Genomic DNA, 19610 nt, shown 5'->3' with positions numbered 1-19610 from the left:
CCACCTCCCACAATTCTACTACACTATTCCCTCATCTAACCAACCTCACAATCAAAATCTAAACCTCTCTCTCTCTTTCTCTCTCTCTCTCCACTCAATTACACTATCCCCTAGACTGCGGGTTACGGCCGGGTTCTACTTATAATGCCTCATTAGCCAATCAAAATATTATAATCGAAGAGCTTTTGAAATTGTCGATTGTATTATTTTAAATATAGAAATATAATAAAATTTAAAAACTTTATACTAATTTTTTTTTAAAATAAAATATATAAATCTATAATAAATCTTCTAATTATTATTAATTTACTAAATTCTTATCTTTAATTTTAATTAAATAGTTTTTATATATAATATAATTTGTAAAGTTATTGATGTTCTTGTTTGTATACAGGCTACATATACCGGCCGTAACCCGCAGTCTAGGGGATACTACACCCATATTCCACCCTCTCCGCTAAACTCTCAACTCTTCTCCTCATCCACCCTTTTCCTCATCCCACAATCCCCTAACTAATCTCCTAAACCAACCCCATATCCCAATCCCAATCTCAAGCTCTAGAAATCTTCACAATTTTTTTGAAACAAAAAAATACTCAAGTACTTAAAAACTTAAGAACAAAAAATTCAATACAAATACAAATACAGGTCATCCGAATGTCTAAAATATCACCAGTTTAGAACCAAATTCACTGCTTCTTCAACATCCACAGCATCCAGAACTTTCACAAGTAACAAAGTCCAAAAAATGACAAACGATCTCTCCCACACAGATCCGTCCCCTACTATTCCTCCCTCTCCCCCTTTCCCCTAACAAAAATCCAAGCCTCTACAACCCCGCCCTTTACAAACCTTTCCCACCCCTCGAAGTCTCCTCATCGATGCATATCCCCATCCCCATCTCATCACCAATCCATCCTCATCACCAACCCATCCTCTCCACCAACCCATCCTCATCACCAACTCATCCTCTCCACCAATTCCCAAATATTTCATTCCAGATCACAAAAAGACATACAATTTCAATTTAAATTCTACACTACTCAGTTTTTTTAATTTTTTTATTCAGTTATTTCAATAATTCATGATAAATCATACTCGTTTCATTTTACAAATATATATACACACACACATATATATTCAACCATTCACCCATCCAATCATTCACCCATCCCCCCATCCAATCATCCACCCCTTCAAATTAATTTTACAGCCTTCGTTCCTTTTTCTTTTTAAAGAAAACAAAACATTATATCCTTTATACATCACATCTTACATCCTTTATATCTCCATATATATTTACCATCTTGCTATCCATATCTCCATATACCTCCCCATCCATACCTCCCCATCCATACTTCCCCATCCCTCCCCATCCATACCTCCCCATCCATCCCTCCCCAAAAAGATAGAATCATACAAAATAACATAAAATAAAATGAAATCAGACAAGATAAGATCTTACATTTTCAAAAGATAACAAGATGACGAGGCGACACAAGTAATTAATTCATTAAACAATCCAAGAAATTTTTGACCTCAAATACACATATATATATACACATATACACATCTACAAATCATACAATAGACCGAACTTAAAGACATATTTTTCTTTCTCGTCTGTCTGTATCTCCTCTATTATCTACCCCGCCAACTTAAAGTTTCCTATTCAATTTCCCACCTTCTCCATCCCATCCCATCCCATCCCCCCCCCCCCCCCCCCCAAAAAACCCCAAAAGCTGAAAAAAAATTAAAAAAAATGTCCAGATCCCATATCACCCACTTGCCACATACGCGCAGCCAGCCATGCAGCTAGGCAGTCTCAAGAAACCCCGAAACCAACCAAGCAAGCAAGCCGCACAAGAAACAAGCAGGAGTAGAAGAATCCAGCCTACAACCATCCACCTCCACACTTGTTGTCAAAGTAGGTTCCAGTAGATGATTGCTCTCTTGTGGGGTCCAAAGGACAAAGAGACTTATGGTTTCGAGGGCTGCTTTGATATACCGCATGGATTACAGAGTTTCAAGGAATGGTCTCGCCTTGTACTCCACCTTGCCTTGCGGAAGGGGGGGGGGGGGGGTGTTGGGAATACATGAAATGGGTGGGATTTGAGCACGTGGAATTGATGAGGAAGGAAATGTGTGAGGGGTGATGTCATGTCAAAGTGTAGAATGTTTCATCACTAGGCGCGGACGAGAATCATATAGCAGAGAAAGTGAACGAGGGGACAAAAAGGAAACAGAAAAAAGTAAAAAAGGGGAGACTGGAAATACGACTATATTCCCAATCAAACATCACGGGGTATCTATCTTTCTCTTCATCGTCAATCATATCTTCTCCTATCCGTCCCTCTTTCATCCATATACTACCATTTTCCCTTCCCACCAAACAATAAACCTCCACCCGATCTTTCTTTATTTTCCATCCTCGCTAATGCTCTGTCAATATCATTAACATCCAATTCGCCACTTCCTACCGCTATCATTCTATCATCCGTCATCTGCTCATCTTCATCTTCTCTTTGCACCAATTGTAATGCATAAGCATTTTGATTTGGTTTTGGTGCTACAGATTTGCCTCCAATGAGAATAATAAACCTGTGTTCACCTATTATGAAGATATCGGATGGTATCTCGGACCTGGTATGTGGTGAAATTGAAGACTTGGGAGCTTGTTCAATACTAATACAACGTTCGCCCAATAGGTCCACATTTTCCAACTTAATGGGACGGGAACCAGGAGATGTGTTGAAAATATTTGTTGAAGATTGACCTTTGCGAGGATTGGCGGACCAGTATTTTGAGAGAGAGGGAATAAGTGTGTAGGAATCACCCAACCAGAAGAGAATAGATTCTTCAAATGCCAAATGAGATGCCACGGATGGTATCTCGAGTACTGATATCCTTCCGCGGACTGGACCAGTGGACTGGATCTTATTGCTGAATAGATCGGTTGTTTTACGCGTTCCAGGAGTCATGGGAGCGAATTTTGATTGTGAGATTTGTGGAGGGCCAGTTGTTTTTGAGTTAGATTTGGTTGCACCTTCGACATAACCTGTAAGGGAGAACTCTGATCGTGAACCTCCTTTGATCGATTGTTGACCAAGGACACCTCTTTTTGCTCCTGGTCCTACACCATTCACATCCCACACACCCCATTCTCCGTCACTGAGTAATACAAGAACTGCTTTGCCACCGTATACCCACTTTGCATCCACAATTGATTTTCGACCAAAGCCAGAGTAAGTATTCTTATGCGATGCCTGGGAATCGGCTTTGTTGTTCTTAAACCCGGGGTACAAGGAAATGAGCCAAGATCCTTGCTCAGCAATCGCGCTCTCAGGATCTTCCGAAGGATTAACCAGAAGCTTATAATTGTAAATTCGGCAAGTGCCTAGATTATCAGCGACAAGTAAATGACTTGAATGATGTTCTGAGAATGATGGATTAAATGAAATGCTGACGGCTGGTGATGACATATAAACCGATTGGAAGGGTGGCACCGTGGTTGATGAAGGAGGCATTGGCAGTGGTATGCGCCATAGCTGTAACAATCCAGTGATTTCTTTTGAATGCGAAGCTACTATGATTTGTGTCTCTGATGCAGTGTTTGAATCATCTTTCGTGGAAGCCTGTTTTCCTTCAAAATCAACAGTCATAGTTATTCCATCCGAAGTCTTTTGGTGACCAGTCAAAATAATCATGGCCTCTCCCCATTTTCCATTTCCGACATTTGCTATCGCGGGGGTAAGTCGAAATTCATCACGATCTTTACTAAGAGGAGACGGCGGTGTGAGAGGTAATGTGATTAGCCGAACAGTATTATCACCGCAAGCTGCAGTAAAAACGATTTTTTGTTTCAATGGATCGATTCCGCGCCAGGGAGTGCCATCCGCTTTCAGTGTTGAGCTTGGTAAAAGACTGATGTGAAGAACATCGGTTCCAAATTGTAAATCTAGAGTCTGCAGAATGCTCGGGTATGGCCTTCTTGGATCGATTTCCTCTTCCTCGTCTTCGAATTCTGGTTTATCCTCGAAAGGTGGTTTGGAAGGTTCATCCTCATCTGAGTCGAGAGAGATGACTTTGTTCGCACCATTGGTTTGTGTAGTCTTTGGATGTATCTCTCTTTGTAATTTGAAAGGCCTACCACCTCTCCATATTATTCTCACTCCATCTTCATTGCCTTGTAGAATTATCGTTGATCCATTTGGTGAAAGTAACGGGTAGACCTTAGTAGTATGAATGCGATGCGGTAGTTCGTAGCTATTGATGTTAGAAATGATACTTTCTATAGATTAATTTGAAGCTACCTCAATTGTGTATTTTGCAAATTCTTTGAAACTCTTGGGTGGGAAAAACCGGGCGCCATGGCTCGGAGATGAATGGCTGAGGCTTATTGTAAATTAATTAGATACTATGAATGACTGATCACAGTGCGTTTGTTGCCAGCGATAGATAGTAGAAGATTTTGTTGGAATTTTGCTCGAAGTTTTGACATTTGCTTGCTTCTTCAGTCGCGACAACAAATTGCGCTTGATAGCAACACGGCGAGCACGGTAAATCGCGTACAACTTCATCACACGTGATCCGAGCGGCCGCATACCGGATTGGCCGTAGTTAGTCCGAACGAGCTTAGATAATTTCAAACCCAGCGAGCCCAGACAATCTTCGAGAATTGATTAAAGTTCACCGGGGAAGATTTTCTTCTCAAGCCCCGAAAGTCTAGAATCCCCTGAAACTTCTCCATGTTCTCCATAAATAAAAATTGAAACGACATTATCGTATGTGATATGATATGACATCTGCGGGTCGCGGCTTAAAACATCACCGTCTTCGATATGAAGCATTGAAGATCTTGCATTCACCCTGGACACATCAGCTGCAACTTCATGTGAGGAAGACTGATTGAGATTCTATGGAGGAGACGTGAAGGATGAACGAGATGTGAAGGCTACGAGGCTACCTAGGTAGGTACAGAAAGCCACACCGATACAAATGTCGTCTTCAACCTGAACAAACACGTCAAGTCCTTCCAACGTTTCCTTGCCACGTGCTTGCATTAGTATCGTCTTTTCTTCGGCTCGGCTCGACATTGTCGCTATCGAAATTCGATACAAAGTCTTGAAGATCATCCTACGCAAATCGACTTTGATGGATTCCGTTTCACGGCGTTAGGAAAAGCATGAGGCATTTACTCGTAATCACATCAAGTTCCTGCATTGGTGTCGTCTCCTCTTCGGCACACGGTTTCGAAACTTTGAAACTTTGAAACTTTTGAACGAAGCTTTATCGAATCGTGGATATCGTCTTGGCCTCGGCCTTTGGAGTCATACCGCAAAGACTTTCTATAATTACCTAGTAATCATACTTAACGTGGGCCACCGGTGGGCTAAAATTCTTATCATAGACAGAGCGGATGTGCTTTCCCCTTCGGCATGTCCCCAGCAAGTACTGCAGCTACCTACATTGGCGGTTCAAACGGATATCGGCACAAAGCTTGGCAAATCGTCTCCCCTCCCACTCTCCAAAGTGCCCTCACGGTACAGAGTGGTGAACCTATCAATCATCAATCATCACACCGTCTTCTGCAATGAATCATGCCACCGAGATCTTCTCAGCAACGCCATTTGATATTGATCCGTATTATATTGCATGTTGCATATTGCACATGTGCATCAGGACTTGCAACTCCCCTCCCCCCCAAAGTATCGAAAGATGTTCAACAGCCCATGTACACCTCACGTAAAGTGTTTGGGTGCCGAGGGTGCTTATGAAGTTCGTATCAAAAGTGGAAACATGAAATGAAAACATATGACAGGCTCGACAGGTCTCTGACAGGAAGCATACCTACTTCGTATGATAACTTAGCCACCAGTTTTCACTCACTCACTCACTCACTCACTCACTCACTCACTCACTCACTCACTCACTACCTCGCGGAATTCTCGACTACTTACTCCGTACTAAGTAGGCATTTGGACCCGGGACTGTTTTTGAGCAAGATTTGCCTAGAGGACCGAAAAAAAAAAAGCTTGAGCGGAATTAGTGGCCGCGATGGATCTGCGCACTGGAACCGGGGTAGGTACTAGATTGCCTGATTGCGAGGTTTGTCATCTCGACCTTTAAAGATCCTCAACGCCCACAATTTTCACATCATGGATACATTCGCTTTTTCTTATTCATATATGATTTCCTCCCCATCAGAAAGTGGTTTGCAGTGTCAATCAATATCTTTTCTTACTTACTTACTCACTGCTGTTCTTAGTATTTCTTAATCAATCAAAGTTTCATGAGTAGATTATCAAAGCGCATTGTGCACCTCTTCTTAAGTACGTTTGGGTGACAAGAATAAGGGAAAAGACTTGTTTTCCCATAGGTCTTTGCACTATCACTTCAATATGACAGACAATAGAAGCCTTGAGAAGGATGATCTCCATGATTTCAAATCCTCAAATACAGCTTCTGTAACTCTCGCATCTTCACTATCAGATCATGAAAACCACTACCCTCCGCTCTCGCATGCTCCTTCTATCACATCTCTATCATCCGATTCGATCAACAGTGATCCTCTTGCTCCTCTCGAACACGCTCTCACACCGAATCTTGAAACGGTTGCCGAACAGCTTGCACATGCTCAATTAAGTTACACGAGGACTGGTACTTCATACGCGACTAATGGGTCACGAAACCCATCATTCGAAGTTGATTTCGAAGACAACGATCCTGACGATCCAAGGAATTGGCCTTTGTGGTATCGATCTTATACAACTTTTGCCGTGAGTTTTGCGACATGGTCGACGGTTTTGTATAGTTCGTCCTATACATCCAGTATGCCAGGAATGATGAAAGAATTCTCCGTCACAAGTGAACCATTAGCGACATTGGGTGTGACGACATTTTTACTGGGGTTAGCGACTGGTAGTTTGGTTCTTGCACCATTGAGTGAGATTTGGGGTAGGCGACCAGTTTATATTGGATCTTTGGCCTTCTTCTCTTTGATGGTTCTACCCTGTGCTTTATCAACTTCATTAGGGGAAGTGTTGGGTGTTAGGTTTGTTGGGTACGTTATAATGCGATTCGTCACGTTTCATCGGTACTAATATGAACACAGTGCGCTTGCAGGTGCTGCTATGATATCAAACTCTCCTGGAACAGTTGCAGATATCACAACTGACCAATACCGTGCATTGGTCTTTAGTATCTGGAGCATTGGCCCAATGAATGGTCCAGTAACGGGCCCCCTTATTGGTGGTTTTGCTGCAGAATACTTAGGGTGGAGATGGACAAATTGGATTGTGATGATACTTTCCGGATGCGCTTGGATAGCTTGTGGATTTGTCAAGGAGACTTATGCACCAGTCATTTTAATCAAGAAAGCAGCAAAAATGCGAAAAGAAACGGGCGATGAGCGATATTGGTGTCGATACGATCAAAAGAAGAGCTGTGAGTGAATGGTGAAATTCTTAACTATTGACAGACACTGACTTTTGATTATAGTCTTTGAGATCCTAAAGATTAATCTTTCTCGACCTTTTGTCCTAAGTTTCACCGAGCCAATTCTTTGGTTTTGGAATACGTATATTGCTGTAGGTTTTTCTCATAACTTAGCTTCGTCAATTTTGGTATTATAAAATCAAGTTCCAATAGTTCGGACTGCAGATCCTCAATTGGAGACTCAATGTCTGAGAGCAATTCAAGATTCACAACGGATCGGTCTCTCGAGCTGTCGAGACGACTTGCTTGAATTCAGACATTGAAAGTCTCCGATTGTCGAACTATCGTTCGGGCTATTGGGAATTTCATCTGATATACCATAATGGTTCGGCTATGAAACTTATGTCACGAGAATAAATTATACTAATCAGTACTTTTAGATCATCTATGGTATCCTTTATCTTTGTTTTGTCGCATACCCAATTATTTTCACAGACATGCGTGGATGGAGTCTTGGACAGACCGGTCTTGCTTTCTTAGGAATCGGATTAGGAACTATGCTCGGAATCATTGCTGAACCACTCATCCGCAAAATGATCAACTCACACAAGAAAGATCCTGAGACCGGAAAAGTCCCACCCGAAGCTTCGGTCAGCATTATTTGTATAGCAGCTGTTTTGTGTCCCATTGGTCAAATCTGGTTTTCTTGGACTTGCGTTCCCATCACCATTCATTGGATATGGCCTATTCTCGCCGGAATTCCTTTTGGGGCAGGAAATACCCTAGTGTTTATCTACGGAACAAACTATCTCGCCGGCTCATACGGTATCTATTCGGCATCGGCATTGGCGGGAAATAGTGTGGTCAGATCAATTGTTGGGGGTACATTACCATTGGCTGGACCGGCGATGTATGGCGCGCTCAACCCGCAATGGGCCGGAACTCTTCTGGGATTGGTGCAGGTCATACTTATTCCAATTCCTTTCATTTTCTATAAATGGGGATCCAAGATTAGAGCGAAGAGTCCGTTGATTAAGCAGATGAGGGAGGAACAGGAGAGAAATGATAAGAGAGCTGCTAGGGCGAAGAGAAAGGAGGAAAAGAAAATGGCGATGGATACAGAAAATGCAGGAGTGATGAGGGCAAGTGAGAAAGACATGGAAAAGAGGAATGAGGTTGTGACTGGGATGGAAGACAAGGCGTGATGGCGTGAGTGTGGATGATTTTCAAGACATGTTGATAAGGGATGAGATAATGATTGTAAAAATGATGTACATGTGCGGATGATACCCAACGATAGAAAATAATAGAATAATGTTTGAACTTGTAGTATTTTGGGAACTGCATTTCTAACATTTTTGATGCATATTGGGTTTGTGAAATGGGCAAAGACGACTGGATGGTCATCTGTAGGTCAATTGGGTATGATATGAATGATCAGCCACCAGTAATCATATAGTATCATTCAGCCCTAGAATTTGGAATGAGTGCGCGGAGAAGAGTGGGATTGATTTGAAATGATAGGTTATGAAAGTGATGATACCGTTCTCCGAAATCCTAACTGCAGTCCAGACGTTTGAAAACACGGGATGATACATCAGCCTTATGGAGTCTCTGAGACAGTTGGTATCACGAGCGCTAGACTTCGGTAATTTCAGATGCTGGGGTAGTACGATATGAGATTATGGAGGCTGAGTGAAAAGGTTTCGTCAGGAAGAATTGTACGAGTGATGTTGTTGATGTGGTGAAGGGATGAGTGTAAGGAGATGAAGATGTGAATGTGAATGTGATGATTTTCTATTGTGTAGTTGGTTTGGTTGTGAATCAATAAAGGGGTTGTGGTGAATAGTAGAAAAAGACTAATGGAGATCGGTTCTTGATAGTACTAGGTATGTACTATATATATACAAGGCTGAGATGTATCAACCCTTATTTGAATGGGATCAATCCGGTACTACTGACTTATAATATCCTTCAAAACCAGATATGGTAGACCAACCGTAAGTTTCTATTTAATATCAACTGTACTATAAACAGAGTAAAGGGTTGTTGTTGTCCTCCCACCCATATCCACATCCACATCACATCGCATCACATCAAACCTTCAGCCTTACTTATACTAGCACGCACAAGCGACAAACTAAACAAAGAATACAAAACAACACCTTCCACCTTTTTCTTTCCTTCTCCCTTCTCCCCTCTCCCCTCTCTACACACGCTCAATTTCAACGGTACTCTCCCGAAAATCCCTTCATCAGTGTCAAGACAATTATACACTCAATTTAAAATATCTTCTTCTTCTTCGTACGGTCGACTTGACGAACATCAAATCGAGAAATCACATCAAATACAAAAACCCATTTGTTGATCTATTTTGACATCATCTCAATAACCTAAACAAAATAGCCTTGCCAATTTTTTCTCCACAAATTTCTCGCACAGTCACCGCCCACCCACAACGAACAACAACATCAATCTCGAGATTTTCGAAGAACTTATTCGATTCACTTCCATCAAGACAACTTCCCATTAAAAGGATTTCGTCTCGACATTCAAGCCATCTCGAATCCAATCCCCAAGGACATTCCGCACGACAAAGAAGACTTGACAATATCCACAATTTGTTACCGAAAAAGAATTTTACTGTGACTTTCATTAGCCATGGCAGTTCCGACACAAATTGCATACAGAACACTGAAGGGGATTGGTATCTTGGATGCCGCACCCGTCTATCAACCTTTGCCTGGTTTCCAGAGACCCGAAGGTAACTCTCGCTGCTGTACCTATTCGCCATGCGGTCGGTACTTTGCTTGGGCTTCTACTGACGGAGTGTCTGTCATTGACACACATGATGGTCGCACCATCACTACCCTTCCTACACCGAATGTTTACGAATTGGGCTTCTCCCCCCTCGGTTCATACGTCATTACGTGGGAAAGACCCTCAAAGGACGAGAATGGTGATGCGGTCAAGAACTTGAAGATCTGGCGTACAGTGGAGGAAATCGCGGAGGGAGCTGAGAAGGAAGTTGTTGGGAGATTTGTGCAAAAATCGCAAACCGGCTGGAACCTTCAATACACTTTCGATGAGAAATATTGCGCCCGAAATGTTACGAATGAGGTTCAATTCTACGAGAGTGGAGATTTGCGAACGGTTTGGAACAAGCTTCGTGTTGAGGGTGTTGCGGATTTTGCAGTTTCTCCCGGAAACAACTATTCTGTAGCTGTTTTCGTTCCGGAGCGCAAGGTATGTAATGTCTAATTTTTAGGTTGGGAGGTTTGCTAATAGATCACGTCAGGGTCAACCATCTGCCGTCAAGGTTTTCAACGTTCCTCAATTCAACGCCCCGGTTTCGCAAAAGACATTTTTCAAGGGCGACAAGGTTCAATTGAAGTGGAATCAATTGGGTACAACTTTGATTGTTCTCGCCCAAACAGATGTTGATAAGTCGAACAAAAGTTACTACGGAGAGACTACATTGTATGTGTTGAGCGCAAATGGTGGATTCGATTCTAGAATCACTCTTGACAAAGAGGGGCCAATTCACGATGTTTCATGGTCACCAAACTCGAAAGAATTTGGTGTCATTTACGGATACATGCCAGCAAAGACAACCATTTTTAACCAAAGGGCTGTTGCAACTCATACGTTCCCCCTTGGTCCTAGAAACACAATCTTGTTCTCCCCTACTGGTCGATTTGTTTTGGTGGCCGGTTTCGGAAACTTAGCTGGTCAAATGGACATTTACGATGTCGAAAAGGATTACAGAAAGATTTGCACAATTGAAGGTGGAAATCCTAGTGTTTGCGAGTGGAGTCCTGATAGCAAGTACATCTTGACAGCCACAACCAGTCCCAGATTGAGAGTTGATAACGGTATTCGATTATGGCACGTCACTGGTGGAATTATGTACAACGAGGATATGGTCGAGTTATACCACGTTACATGGAGACCACAACGCCCCGAAAGTTTCCCAGCCGGAGACTTCTTGAGCCCAGTTCCTCCACCGCATTCGTCGGCTGTCGCTTACTTGGGTACTGTGAAAACACCATCCAAGCCAGCAGGAGCTTATCGTCCTCCTGGAGCACGTGGCCAAGCGACCCCATCTCACTTTAAGCGTGAAGATGAAGGTGGATCTGCTCATTTTGTCAGCAATGGTACATCAATGGTCAATACCAATGGATTTGGTCGATCTCGTAGACAAGTCCCTGGTGCTGATTTAAGCGAGAATTCTGTTCCAGGTGCTGCACCCGCCGTCCCAGGCGCTGTTGAAGATGAAAATCTTTCAAAGGCCGCACTCAAGAACAAGAAGAAGCGTGAAGCAAAGAAATTAAAGGATGCAGAGGCTAAAGCAGGTGGTCTTGGTGCTGGAACCCCTGATGCTCCAAGAGGTCCAGGTGGTGATCGTAGCCCAGATCGTAGAGATCGTCAACGTAGTCGCTCAAAGAGTAACAACAACATGCGTTCTCCATCTCAGCTTCGAACTCATGGTAACGGTGGTCCTCACAACCTTCATCAACATCCTCACCCCCATCAAAACCAACGTCAAAACGGAGGTGTATCTCCAAATGGAGGCGCAGGTACACCAACCAGTGCAGGTGGAATGAAGAATCTATCAATCAACTCGAATCAAAAACCAATTACTCCAACCCAACAATTTTCAACACCGGAATTGTCAGTTACAAGCCCAGGTGGTGATGGTAGTCCATCTGCTAAGAAGAAGAGAGGATTACAAAAGAAGATTAGAGCAATTGAGGATTTGGAAATGAGGAGAGCTGGTGGTGAGAAGTTGGAGGATACACAAGTGAAAAAGATCGCTACTAAAGGAGCTGTTCAAGCAGAGTTGGATGCACTTGATAGAGAGTAGATCTTTTGGGGGGAAAGTGATGTAGAATGGGAGGAGAGGCTTGATGTAAAGAATTGGCCAGTTAGACAATCCTTTGGAAAAAACTTTTTAATATCAACCTTTTTATTTTATATCATAGTGGTGAAAATGGGTCTATAAATCCAAGGCGCTGGATTTTATATGGTGCATGGGTGGATGGATATGCTGGGCGTGGCGTGGCGTGGCGTGGCGTTGAGTCATGAGATATGAAAGTACTGATCTTGACCTTGGGAAGGTTGGAAGGTGGTCAAGTGGCTTGATATCAATGATTTGTATGTATGTATGTATGTATGAATGAATGAATGAATGGATGAATAAATGATATTTATTAATTATATACAATGGATTGTTAGGTGTCGATGATGTGAATAATATAGATGATATATAATACATAGTACTAGGTAATCAACTACTATCAGCCGAAATCCATTTTCATATCAAAAATCGACATTTTACTACATTTTCAAATTCAATTTTTTTTTTATAAATAATAATCTAAATCTATTAAAACTTTGTTTTTGTATACAATTTATATAATAATAATCGATATTTTTAATATTTTCAACATCTAAAAAATTCCTGATATTAAACTTTGTAAAATTGAATTGAAATATTAGAATATAATTAAAAAAAATCAATCTTATTTTTATTAAATTTTAGTTAAAAATAAATCGATTAATAATAATAATAATAATAATAATAATAATAATAATAATAATAATAATAATAATAATAATAATAATAATAATAATAATAATAATAATAATAATAATAATAATAATAATAATAATAATAATAATAATAATAATAATAATAATAATAATAATAAAATTTAGAATTACAAATAATAAGTTTTGGTGTAAAAACACGTTTCGGCTGATAGCAGTTGATACTTACTATATATATATTGGAATTTTGAGCCTATAGAAATGATATTAATATTATGTGATTGATTTGAATATATATACATCTTAGTATATAATAGTCGGCTCTCACAAACGGCCTCCTAGTTCCTAGTCGGGGAAAGCGGTTGTCCCCGGAAAGCGGTTGTCCCCGTTCCAAAAAAAATCTATTATTTAAAAATAGATTATATTATTGAATTCAATGAGATTATAACAATTCAATAATATCAAATTCATAATTTTATTTGAAGAATTGAGTGAAATATCTACCAAAAAAAGTTAGGGGACAACCGCTTTCCGGGGACAACCGCTTTCCCCGACTAGGAACTAGGAGGCCGTTTGTGAGAGCCGACTATTAGTATATAGTATATAGTATTAGTGCGAATGTTTGGGATATATAGTAAGGGAATATCATTTCTAACAGTGATATTATGATAAATAGATTTATCTGTATTGGAACTTGGTTGGTGAGGAAGTTGATGGGGATAGGAATAAAATCATGAGTATGAGTGTTAGTTAAGAATATTTATATATATTCGTAAAAATGTCATATAATTTTATATACAGTGAAGTAAGTATGTATGTACAACGAATTTCCCATCAAATCATAAAAGTATATACAAAATTCTTTTTCTGATCCCCCGTTTTTTTTTTCTTCTTCAGATTCTTTCACCCAGTGATGAGATCTCGATCGTCGAGAATTTATTTTCCTCATACATCTTTTCAAGTTCCCTTGGTGAAAATCTTTCTGATCCTCAATTTGGATTTGAGGCTAATCACATAGTATGAGAACGAGAGAAATCACAGACGATTTAGACAGAAGGCCATCCGTTGGTGAAGGTGAGATAGTTGTATCCGAAGAGATAATTTGCATCTGCGATACCGATGGTTGGGTTTGCGTAGTGGTAGTAGAGGATTGGTCCGGAGGATGAGAGATAGACACCCCTAGTTTGTGGTTAGTATGTGAATGTGTGTATATCAAACCGCCCAGATATTCCCATATGGAAAGCACACTTCAAGAAGATATTTCGACAAAAAGAAAATAAACTTACTGTCCACCCGGTCCATAAACATTCCCATGACTAGCTAACAAAGTCGTTCCACCACCAGCCGACAAAGCCTTCCCACTCTGGTCCACGAAATTTCCAGTCGCGGTTTTGCTTCTTCCCATGATGATTTTGTATTCTGCGCCTTGGGCAGGCTTGTCGGTATCGTAGTGGCAGCAAATACCAGATGAGATGAGGAGGTAGTAGTATCCGGAATAATAAAACATGTAGGAGCCTTCTTCGGAATGGGTGCCGCTAGAATTATAGGCGAGGTTGTAGGAAGCGGAACCGCCGGCTTTGGTGGGGGTCGAGGCCATGGCTACTTGGTAGATGTCGTCCCAGAAGGAACCGAAGTTGAGACTGTGGGTTGGGAGTTAGTTTGTGTGGGAGTTGGGGATGGAGAGTAAAAGGAAGGAGAGACGAACTAATAGGTACTGCCGACCAAGATAAGATTAGGATCAATAGCATTGTAAAGTTTGCCGGGTGAGGATGCAACACCAGTAGCACCATGATCGGTCCATGATCCTACTTCCATGGTGGTGGAGGTTGCAACTCCGATTGCTGAGTTTTGGGTGCCGAAACTCGAAACAGCATAGTACATGTAGTAAGTGGAGCCGACGAGATGAACATCAGGTGCCTATATTGTGATGAGTATGTCACTTTATATTTTTGTCTTTATTCTTCAACTGCATGATAAATAGATAGAGAGAACAACATAAGTTGAAGAAGTGAAGGGAAGGAAGCATACCCAAAGATCGCTATTTCCACTCAAATTAATACTACTTTTACTCAAAGCATCACCAACATAAGTCCAAGGACCAGCTAATGCAGTAGCTTTCCAAATACCAATACCATTTCCGGTATTGAACTTGAACCAAGTTCCATCACTTGAACGTTGGATCAAGGCAGGATCATGAGCGTAGCAATTACCAGAACAAGCACCTGGATTTGCATATGCAGCAACGAGACTAAGAAGCCCTAAAATCGGGAGGAGGATCCGAGAAAACATGATGAGAAAGGATGATGATGGTGAGGAGATGAGATGAAACAATATGTGAGGGAGATCTGGAGCTTATATGTAGTACGGATATACTGAGGTACTTCTCATCCCATGTCTCTCCTCTATTTTTCTTGGCTGCTTGTCAGATAGACTACTCTGCCGGGAAAATGTTACTAGAGGTTCATCTCTATGTACTTAATATGGAACTCATCAATAGCCGTCCCATTCTCAGGGTCTCTCGAATCTTAGTTTCCTTGTCATAACAACCCAATAATATAAGGGATAAGATCTCTCTGATTACATACACTCACACAGCCGCCGCATCTATTCATACATTCGAATCAACATTATGTCAAATACGTGCCTGAACTTCCGATCTTCCGAACATTCTAAGCTTTTGACTGGTGGATCCCACATGCATCTTGAAAATCGATTTGTATCAGGATATCTCCCCCAGTGCTGATCCACCTGGCACGCGGTCCTAGTAACTATCTCCTTGCCCTGTGCCTGGTAACTCTAATTCGAAACCGACTCCAAATATCCAGAATGTGAAAAGCGCACCAATAAAGTTTACGAAAAGAGGACCCGGAGAAACTTCTCTTGGCAAGTTGAAAGCCGACATGTGTAGATGAAAATTCATCTCGGCATCGAGGTATTTGGTGTGCGTTTCTAACCTCTTCCCGTGAAAGTAGTCGCATAGATTTCATCACTCCTGCATCTTGCGGGGTCCACGTGGTATATTCTCCTTTAGCCGACCACTTGAGATTCAACATCACATAATCTAGCGCTTGCTATTATGTTATCTTTCCCATCCCGTCTGATCCGTTCCGTCGCTTCGACTCAAGACAATTGGTGGATTCCATCTTCACAGTATCACATTTGTCCCATTATTTCCCCAAATGGAACATGGAGAAAAGAACCCTGTTGCTTGTAGCGAGTTTTCAACTAGGTACGCAGTGGTAAGGTCACTTTGTATATTCCATTGGGCCCTGTAAATGCCGATGAGGTGGAACTTCAAAACCCCGGGAAAGACGCTATGCACCCCACAACAAGGAACTTGTAATTTCTGATGCATGTAGAAATGTCCGAATGAGGGTGGACAAAAACCACCATACGTGAATCTTCTCTTCGAGACCTCGAGAATCGAGATAGGAAGACAAAAAGTGCGGAATTCATCTCTTTAATTTCGTAAAGCTTGATACGAGTTGCGAGAATTTCGTTTCGGGTATAGATTCGGATTAATCACTCGGGAAATAGGAGATTTTTCATTGGTCCACTTACGTTTATTTGTTTGTCTACTCCACTGTCTTCAACAAACATTTCCTCTTTGAGAATCGGACTATGGTGAACTTGGTAAGCTTACAGGAACAGCAACGAGGGGAAATGCAAAAATGGGGGTGCGGTCTCATTGGAGCGAAAGCATGCTTCCGTTCCTGCAACGTTCGAGTAAGTGGCGCATGGACTCTTCTTGGCTGTAGGTTGAGTCTTGTTCCGCTTGACTAACGAATGATTGTTCATCTGATCTGGAATACACACTAACTAACATGGCGGCCCGGCCCTGAGTTAAAGTTAGATGTTGATTTTAACCTTTACTTTTACTCTACGTGAAGTTTGGAATAGACTATTAAACTAGAGTAGGATTAGTTCCAAACATTACAGAAGAAAGTTTGGAATTGGAAGCGCGCGAATGAAAAGAGTGGTCTGGAATCAAATTCTGGTAGGCCTTCCCAACTTTCATTGAAGTACACTGGGTGATACTACTCTTCTGTGCTGCGCGATAGAATTCAGATGCCAAGAGTGGAGTTGGATATTTATGTATATTTTCGTAAGTCAAGTACAGTAAAACCTCTCTATAAGAATACCGGTTTTTGTAGTCTTTTTTTAAGGATATATAGAGATATCCTTGTATAGAGGTTCTGCTTAATTCCGATATAGTAGTAATTTCCTTCCGATTAGTTCCGATCAAACCAATTTCGTGACATTTTTAGGGTTTCAATAAAATCTCTCTAAAATCCGGATAAATTTAGATATATTCATTATATAATAATTGATTTTAATGATTTTATTAATCCAATAAGAATATATATAATCCTGGGATTGAAAAATATAAGGATATCCTAATAAAAAGGTTTTAAGGATATAGATCATTTTTAGCCCAGAAATTTTTTGAAACTGAAAAATATATCCTTATAGAGAGGTTATTCTTATAGGGGGGATCCTTATGGAGAGGTTTTGCTGTAAGCATTTTATATTATTCTCTTTCTTTTCACGTTAAGATTCTGCGATTTCAGCTGTAATTATAAGCATCAGTCTTCTTTCTTTTCTTTATTTTGCTGTTAGTCTTCAGTTTATCGAATCGAACTCTTTCAAATCTTTCTACAGTTCTCATGTCTTGCCTTTATCTATAACCCACGCGGCCCCGTATTCGGATCCTATACACCCAATTTCATAACTAGCTTCCAAAACATGATTTTATAGTTTTATAACCTTTTTGATAAAAACGATTAATAATAAAATCCCAACTTTATCAATATAACTTCAAAATCAAAAATCTCTATACCAAATGAAAACGATCAATTAATTCAATTATCATTTAAAATTTGAAGCAATTTAGATTTATATTGATTAATTAATAGATAGTTTAAAATAATATAATATTTCGAAGATTTTAATAAACAAAATAGATTAATCATAATTAGCTTCTATTCAGTTTTTAAATTTTCATTTTAAAATTTCAATCTTAATCAATATAATTTAGAATCAAATAAAATTTAAATAAATGATAGAATCAATTATTCTCTATTATATAATATTATATTTATTCAAATTGAAGCCAGATTAATAAAATTATTATAGATTGAAATATCGAAATATAATATTGAAATGTTTTTAACAAAGTATAGAAAAGTCACGTTTTGAAAGCTAGTTATGAAATTGGGTGTATGTAGTCCAGATAGCCGTAACCCATGCATCGTATATCCGACGGATATCGGTATCGACTCATATCAGTATGGATGGGTATAAAAATGATCAGAGCCATCTTGTTTAACACAAGGATATTTTGGTTGTTAAGACCACTTCGATGTTTTATCATGCTTGGTGTCCTGGGATGCTTTCCCTGAATAGAATACTACCATAATCTCTTTAGCTTTTTTAAAAGTATCCCGATGAGATAACATACTTCCATTTCATTTCGGACCTGGACATCTGTGGTGATAAAATAATAAATGGTTGATCAGTCTACATGCTGGGTATATTACAACGCAGGTGAAAGTGCTGATCTAGATGGTCCATTGCTTTCATGTCCTCATGGCTCGTATTTGCTTCACTCCTCTTTCGGAAATCCTAGGTGGTATATCGATAAGTAGCGAAAGGCTCAGGAGTAACTTCACTCACAGCGATATCCTAACGAGCATCTAACCCATCAACGATACCATCCTCTTTCATCTGTTTCGAACTCACTATTACTCTTACATACCCCTCCCTACAGAATCTCTGTATCAATCCCCTTACCATCTATCTTATGGTACCTCGTTCCTCAACTTCTGTTCAACATATCTTGTTCAACATCAAATCACAATCTAGTCAGAGCCCCCATCAACGAAGTCCCCATCGTTCTTAATCTTAGATATAGACTAGTTTATTCATCATTCAGTTTATATGAGAGTTATAGGACGGAGAGATAGGTACATTTTCCTTCTTCTTCTATTTAGAATGTTTTGATATCCATATTTCCGTTTCTTTTCATCGTCTTCTGTCTCGTCCACTCTGCCCATATTCTTCGATTGCTCTCTCCTTTCCCTATGATTTCCTCTCCCTCCCCTTTCTCTTCCTCCACTCCCCACAACCTCACTAACCCACTCTTCCCTCCACATTTTCTTCACTCTCCCCAAACAAGATTCAAATCTCCAATCCCAATCCCAATTCCAGTCCAACCCCAACGCCAGCATCAAGTACATGCCCATACAACACAACTCATCACATCCCAGCTTAACTTCCAAACCCAATGAATCACAAGACTCCCAGTCCCGAGACACTCTAGGCTCTAGAAGCTACGTTTGCTGTAGCTGGTATTGGGTACTTTGAACAAATACAAAGAGCGGAGGAGAAGAGGGATGAAGACAAGGGATGGAAAGTATAAGTTGACTGAGTGAGTCGGATGAAATGATAAAAACAGAAGGGTGATGAGTCGTATAACGATGATGTAGAACCCGATTGCTGAGATAATTTTTACCAAGCTACCAAGCTTTATAAAAGGGGGTATCGACGGGACGGTTTCTTTAGGTCAGAGATGATATTCAAAAAGAAGAGGAGAGCATGATCAGATAAGCGTGGGTAGC

The 19610-nt window shown here is 40.5% G+C and overlaps 4 protein-coding genes across 4 annotated transcripts; 2 read left to right on the top strand and 2 right to left on the bottom strand.

Annotated features, from left to right (window-relative positions):
- Nucleotides 1-2082: 2082 nt before the first annotated feature.
- Nucleotides 2083-5921, bottom strand: EAE98_011917 (uncharacterized protein). The gene is made up of 2 exons (XM_038959541.1): nt 4314-5921; nt 2083-4266 (listed from the first exon to the last, which is right to left on the bottom strand). Exons 1-2 carry the CDS (start codon nt 4370-4372, stop codon nt 2370-2372), a joined length of 1956 nt encoding a protein of 651 aa, XP_038804080.1. The 5' UTR covers nt 4373-5921; the 3' UTR covers nt 2083-2369.
- Nucleotides 5922-6401: 480 nt separating this feature from the next.
- EAE98_011916 (uncharacterized protein) lies at nt 6402-8642 on the top strand (the record flags this gene model as incomplete). The annotated part of the gene is made up of 4 exons (XM_038959540.1): nt 6402-7063; nt 7115-7446; nt 7501-7589; nt 7878-8642. 4 exons carry the CDS (start codon nt 6402-6404, stop codon nt 8640-8642), a joined length of 1848 nt encoding a protein of 615 aa, XP_038804079.1.
- Nucleotides 8643-10098: 1456 nt separating this feature from the next.
- Nucleotides 10099-12304, top strand: EAE98_011915 (uncharacterized protein; the record flags this gene model as incomplete). The annotated part of the gene is made up of 2 exons (XM_038959539.1): nt 10099-10683; nt 10736-12304. The coding sequence occupies 2 exons, from the start codon at nt 10099-10101 to the stop codon at nt 12302-12304; spliced, it is 2154 nt and encodes a 717-aa protein (XP_038804078.1).
- A 1434-nt stretch (nt 12305-13738) lies between these two features.
- On the bottom strand, nt 13739-15358 carry EAE98_011914 (uncharacterized protein). Its single transcript, XM_038959538.1, has 4 exons — nt 15019-15358; nt 14696-14907; nt 14277-14630; nt 13739-14169 (listed from the first exon to the last, which is right to left on the bottom strand). Exons 1-4 carry the CDS (start codon nt 15277-15279, stop codon nt 14037-14039), a joined length of 960 nt encoding a protein of 319 aa, XP_038804077.1. The 5' UTR covers nt 15280-15358; the 3' UTR covers nt 13739-14036.
- Nucleotides 15359-19610: the final 4252 nt, after the last annotated feature.

The sequence above is a fragment of the Botrytis deweyae genome (genome assembly GCF_014898535.1).
Source record: "Botrytis deweyae strain B1 chromosome Unknown BDEW_055, whole genome shotgun sequence".
Taxonomy (NCBI): Eukaryota; Fungi; Ascomycota; class Leotiomycetes; order Helotiales; family Sclerotiniaceae; genus Botrytis; species Botrytis deweyae.
This window is presented reverse-complemented; position numbering and strand designations above follow the sequence as displayed.

Coding starts and splice junctions, on each gene's coding strand:
- EAE98_011917 (XM_038959541.1), bottom strand. CDS start 4,372: ATGGCGCCCGGTTTTTCCCACCCAAGAGTTTCAAAGAATTTGCAAAAT. Junction 4,267..4,313: donor TTGCAAAATACACAATTGAG/GTAGCTTCAAAT, acceptor TAACATCAATAG/CTACGAACTACCGCATCGCA.
- EAE98_011914 (XM_038959538.1), bottom strand. CDS start 15,279: ATGTTTTCTCGGATCCTCCTCCCGATTTTAGGGCTTCTTAGTCTCGTT. Junction 14,908..15,018: donor GTGGAAATAGCGATCTTTGG/GTATGCTTCCTT, acceptor ATCACAATATAG/GCACCTGATGTTCATCTCGT. Junction 14,631..14,695: donor TTGGTCGGCAGTACCTATTA/GTTCGTCTCTCC, acceptor CCCAACCCACAG/TCTCAACTTCGGTTCCTTCT.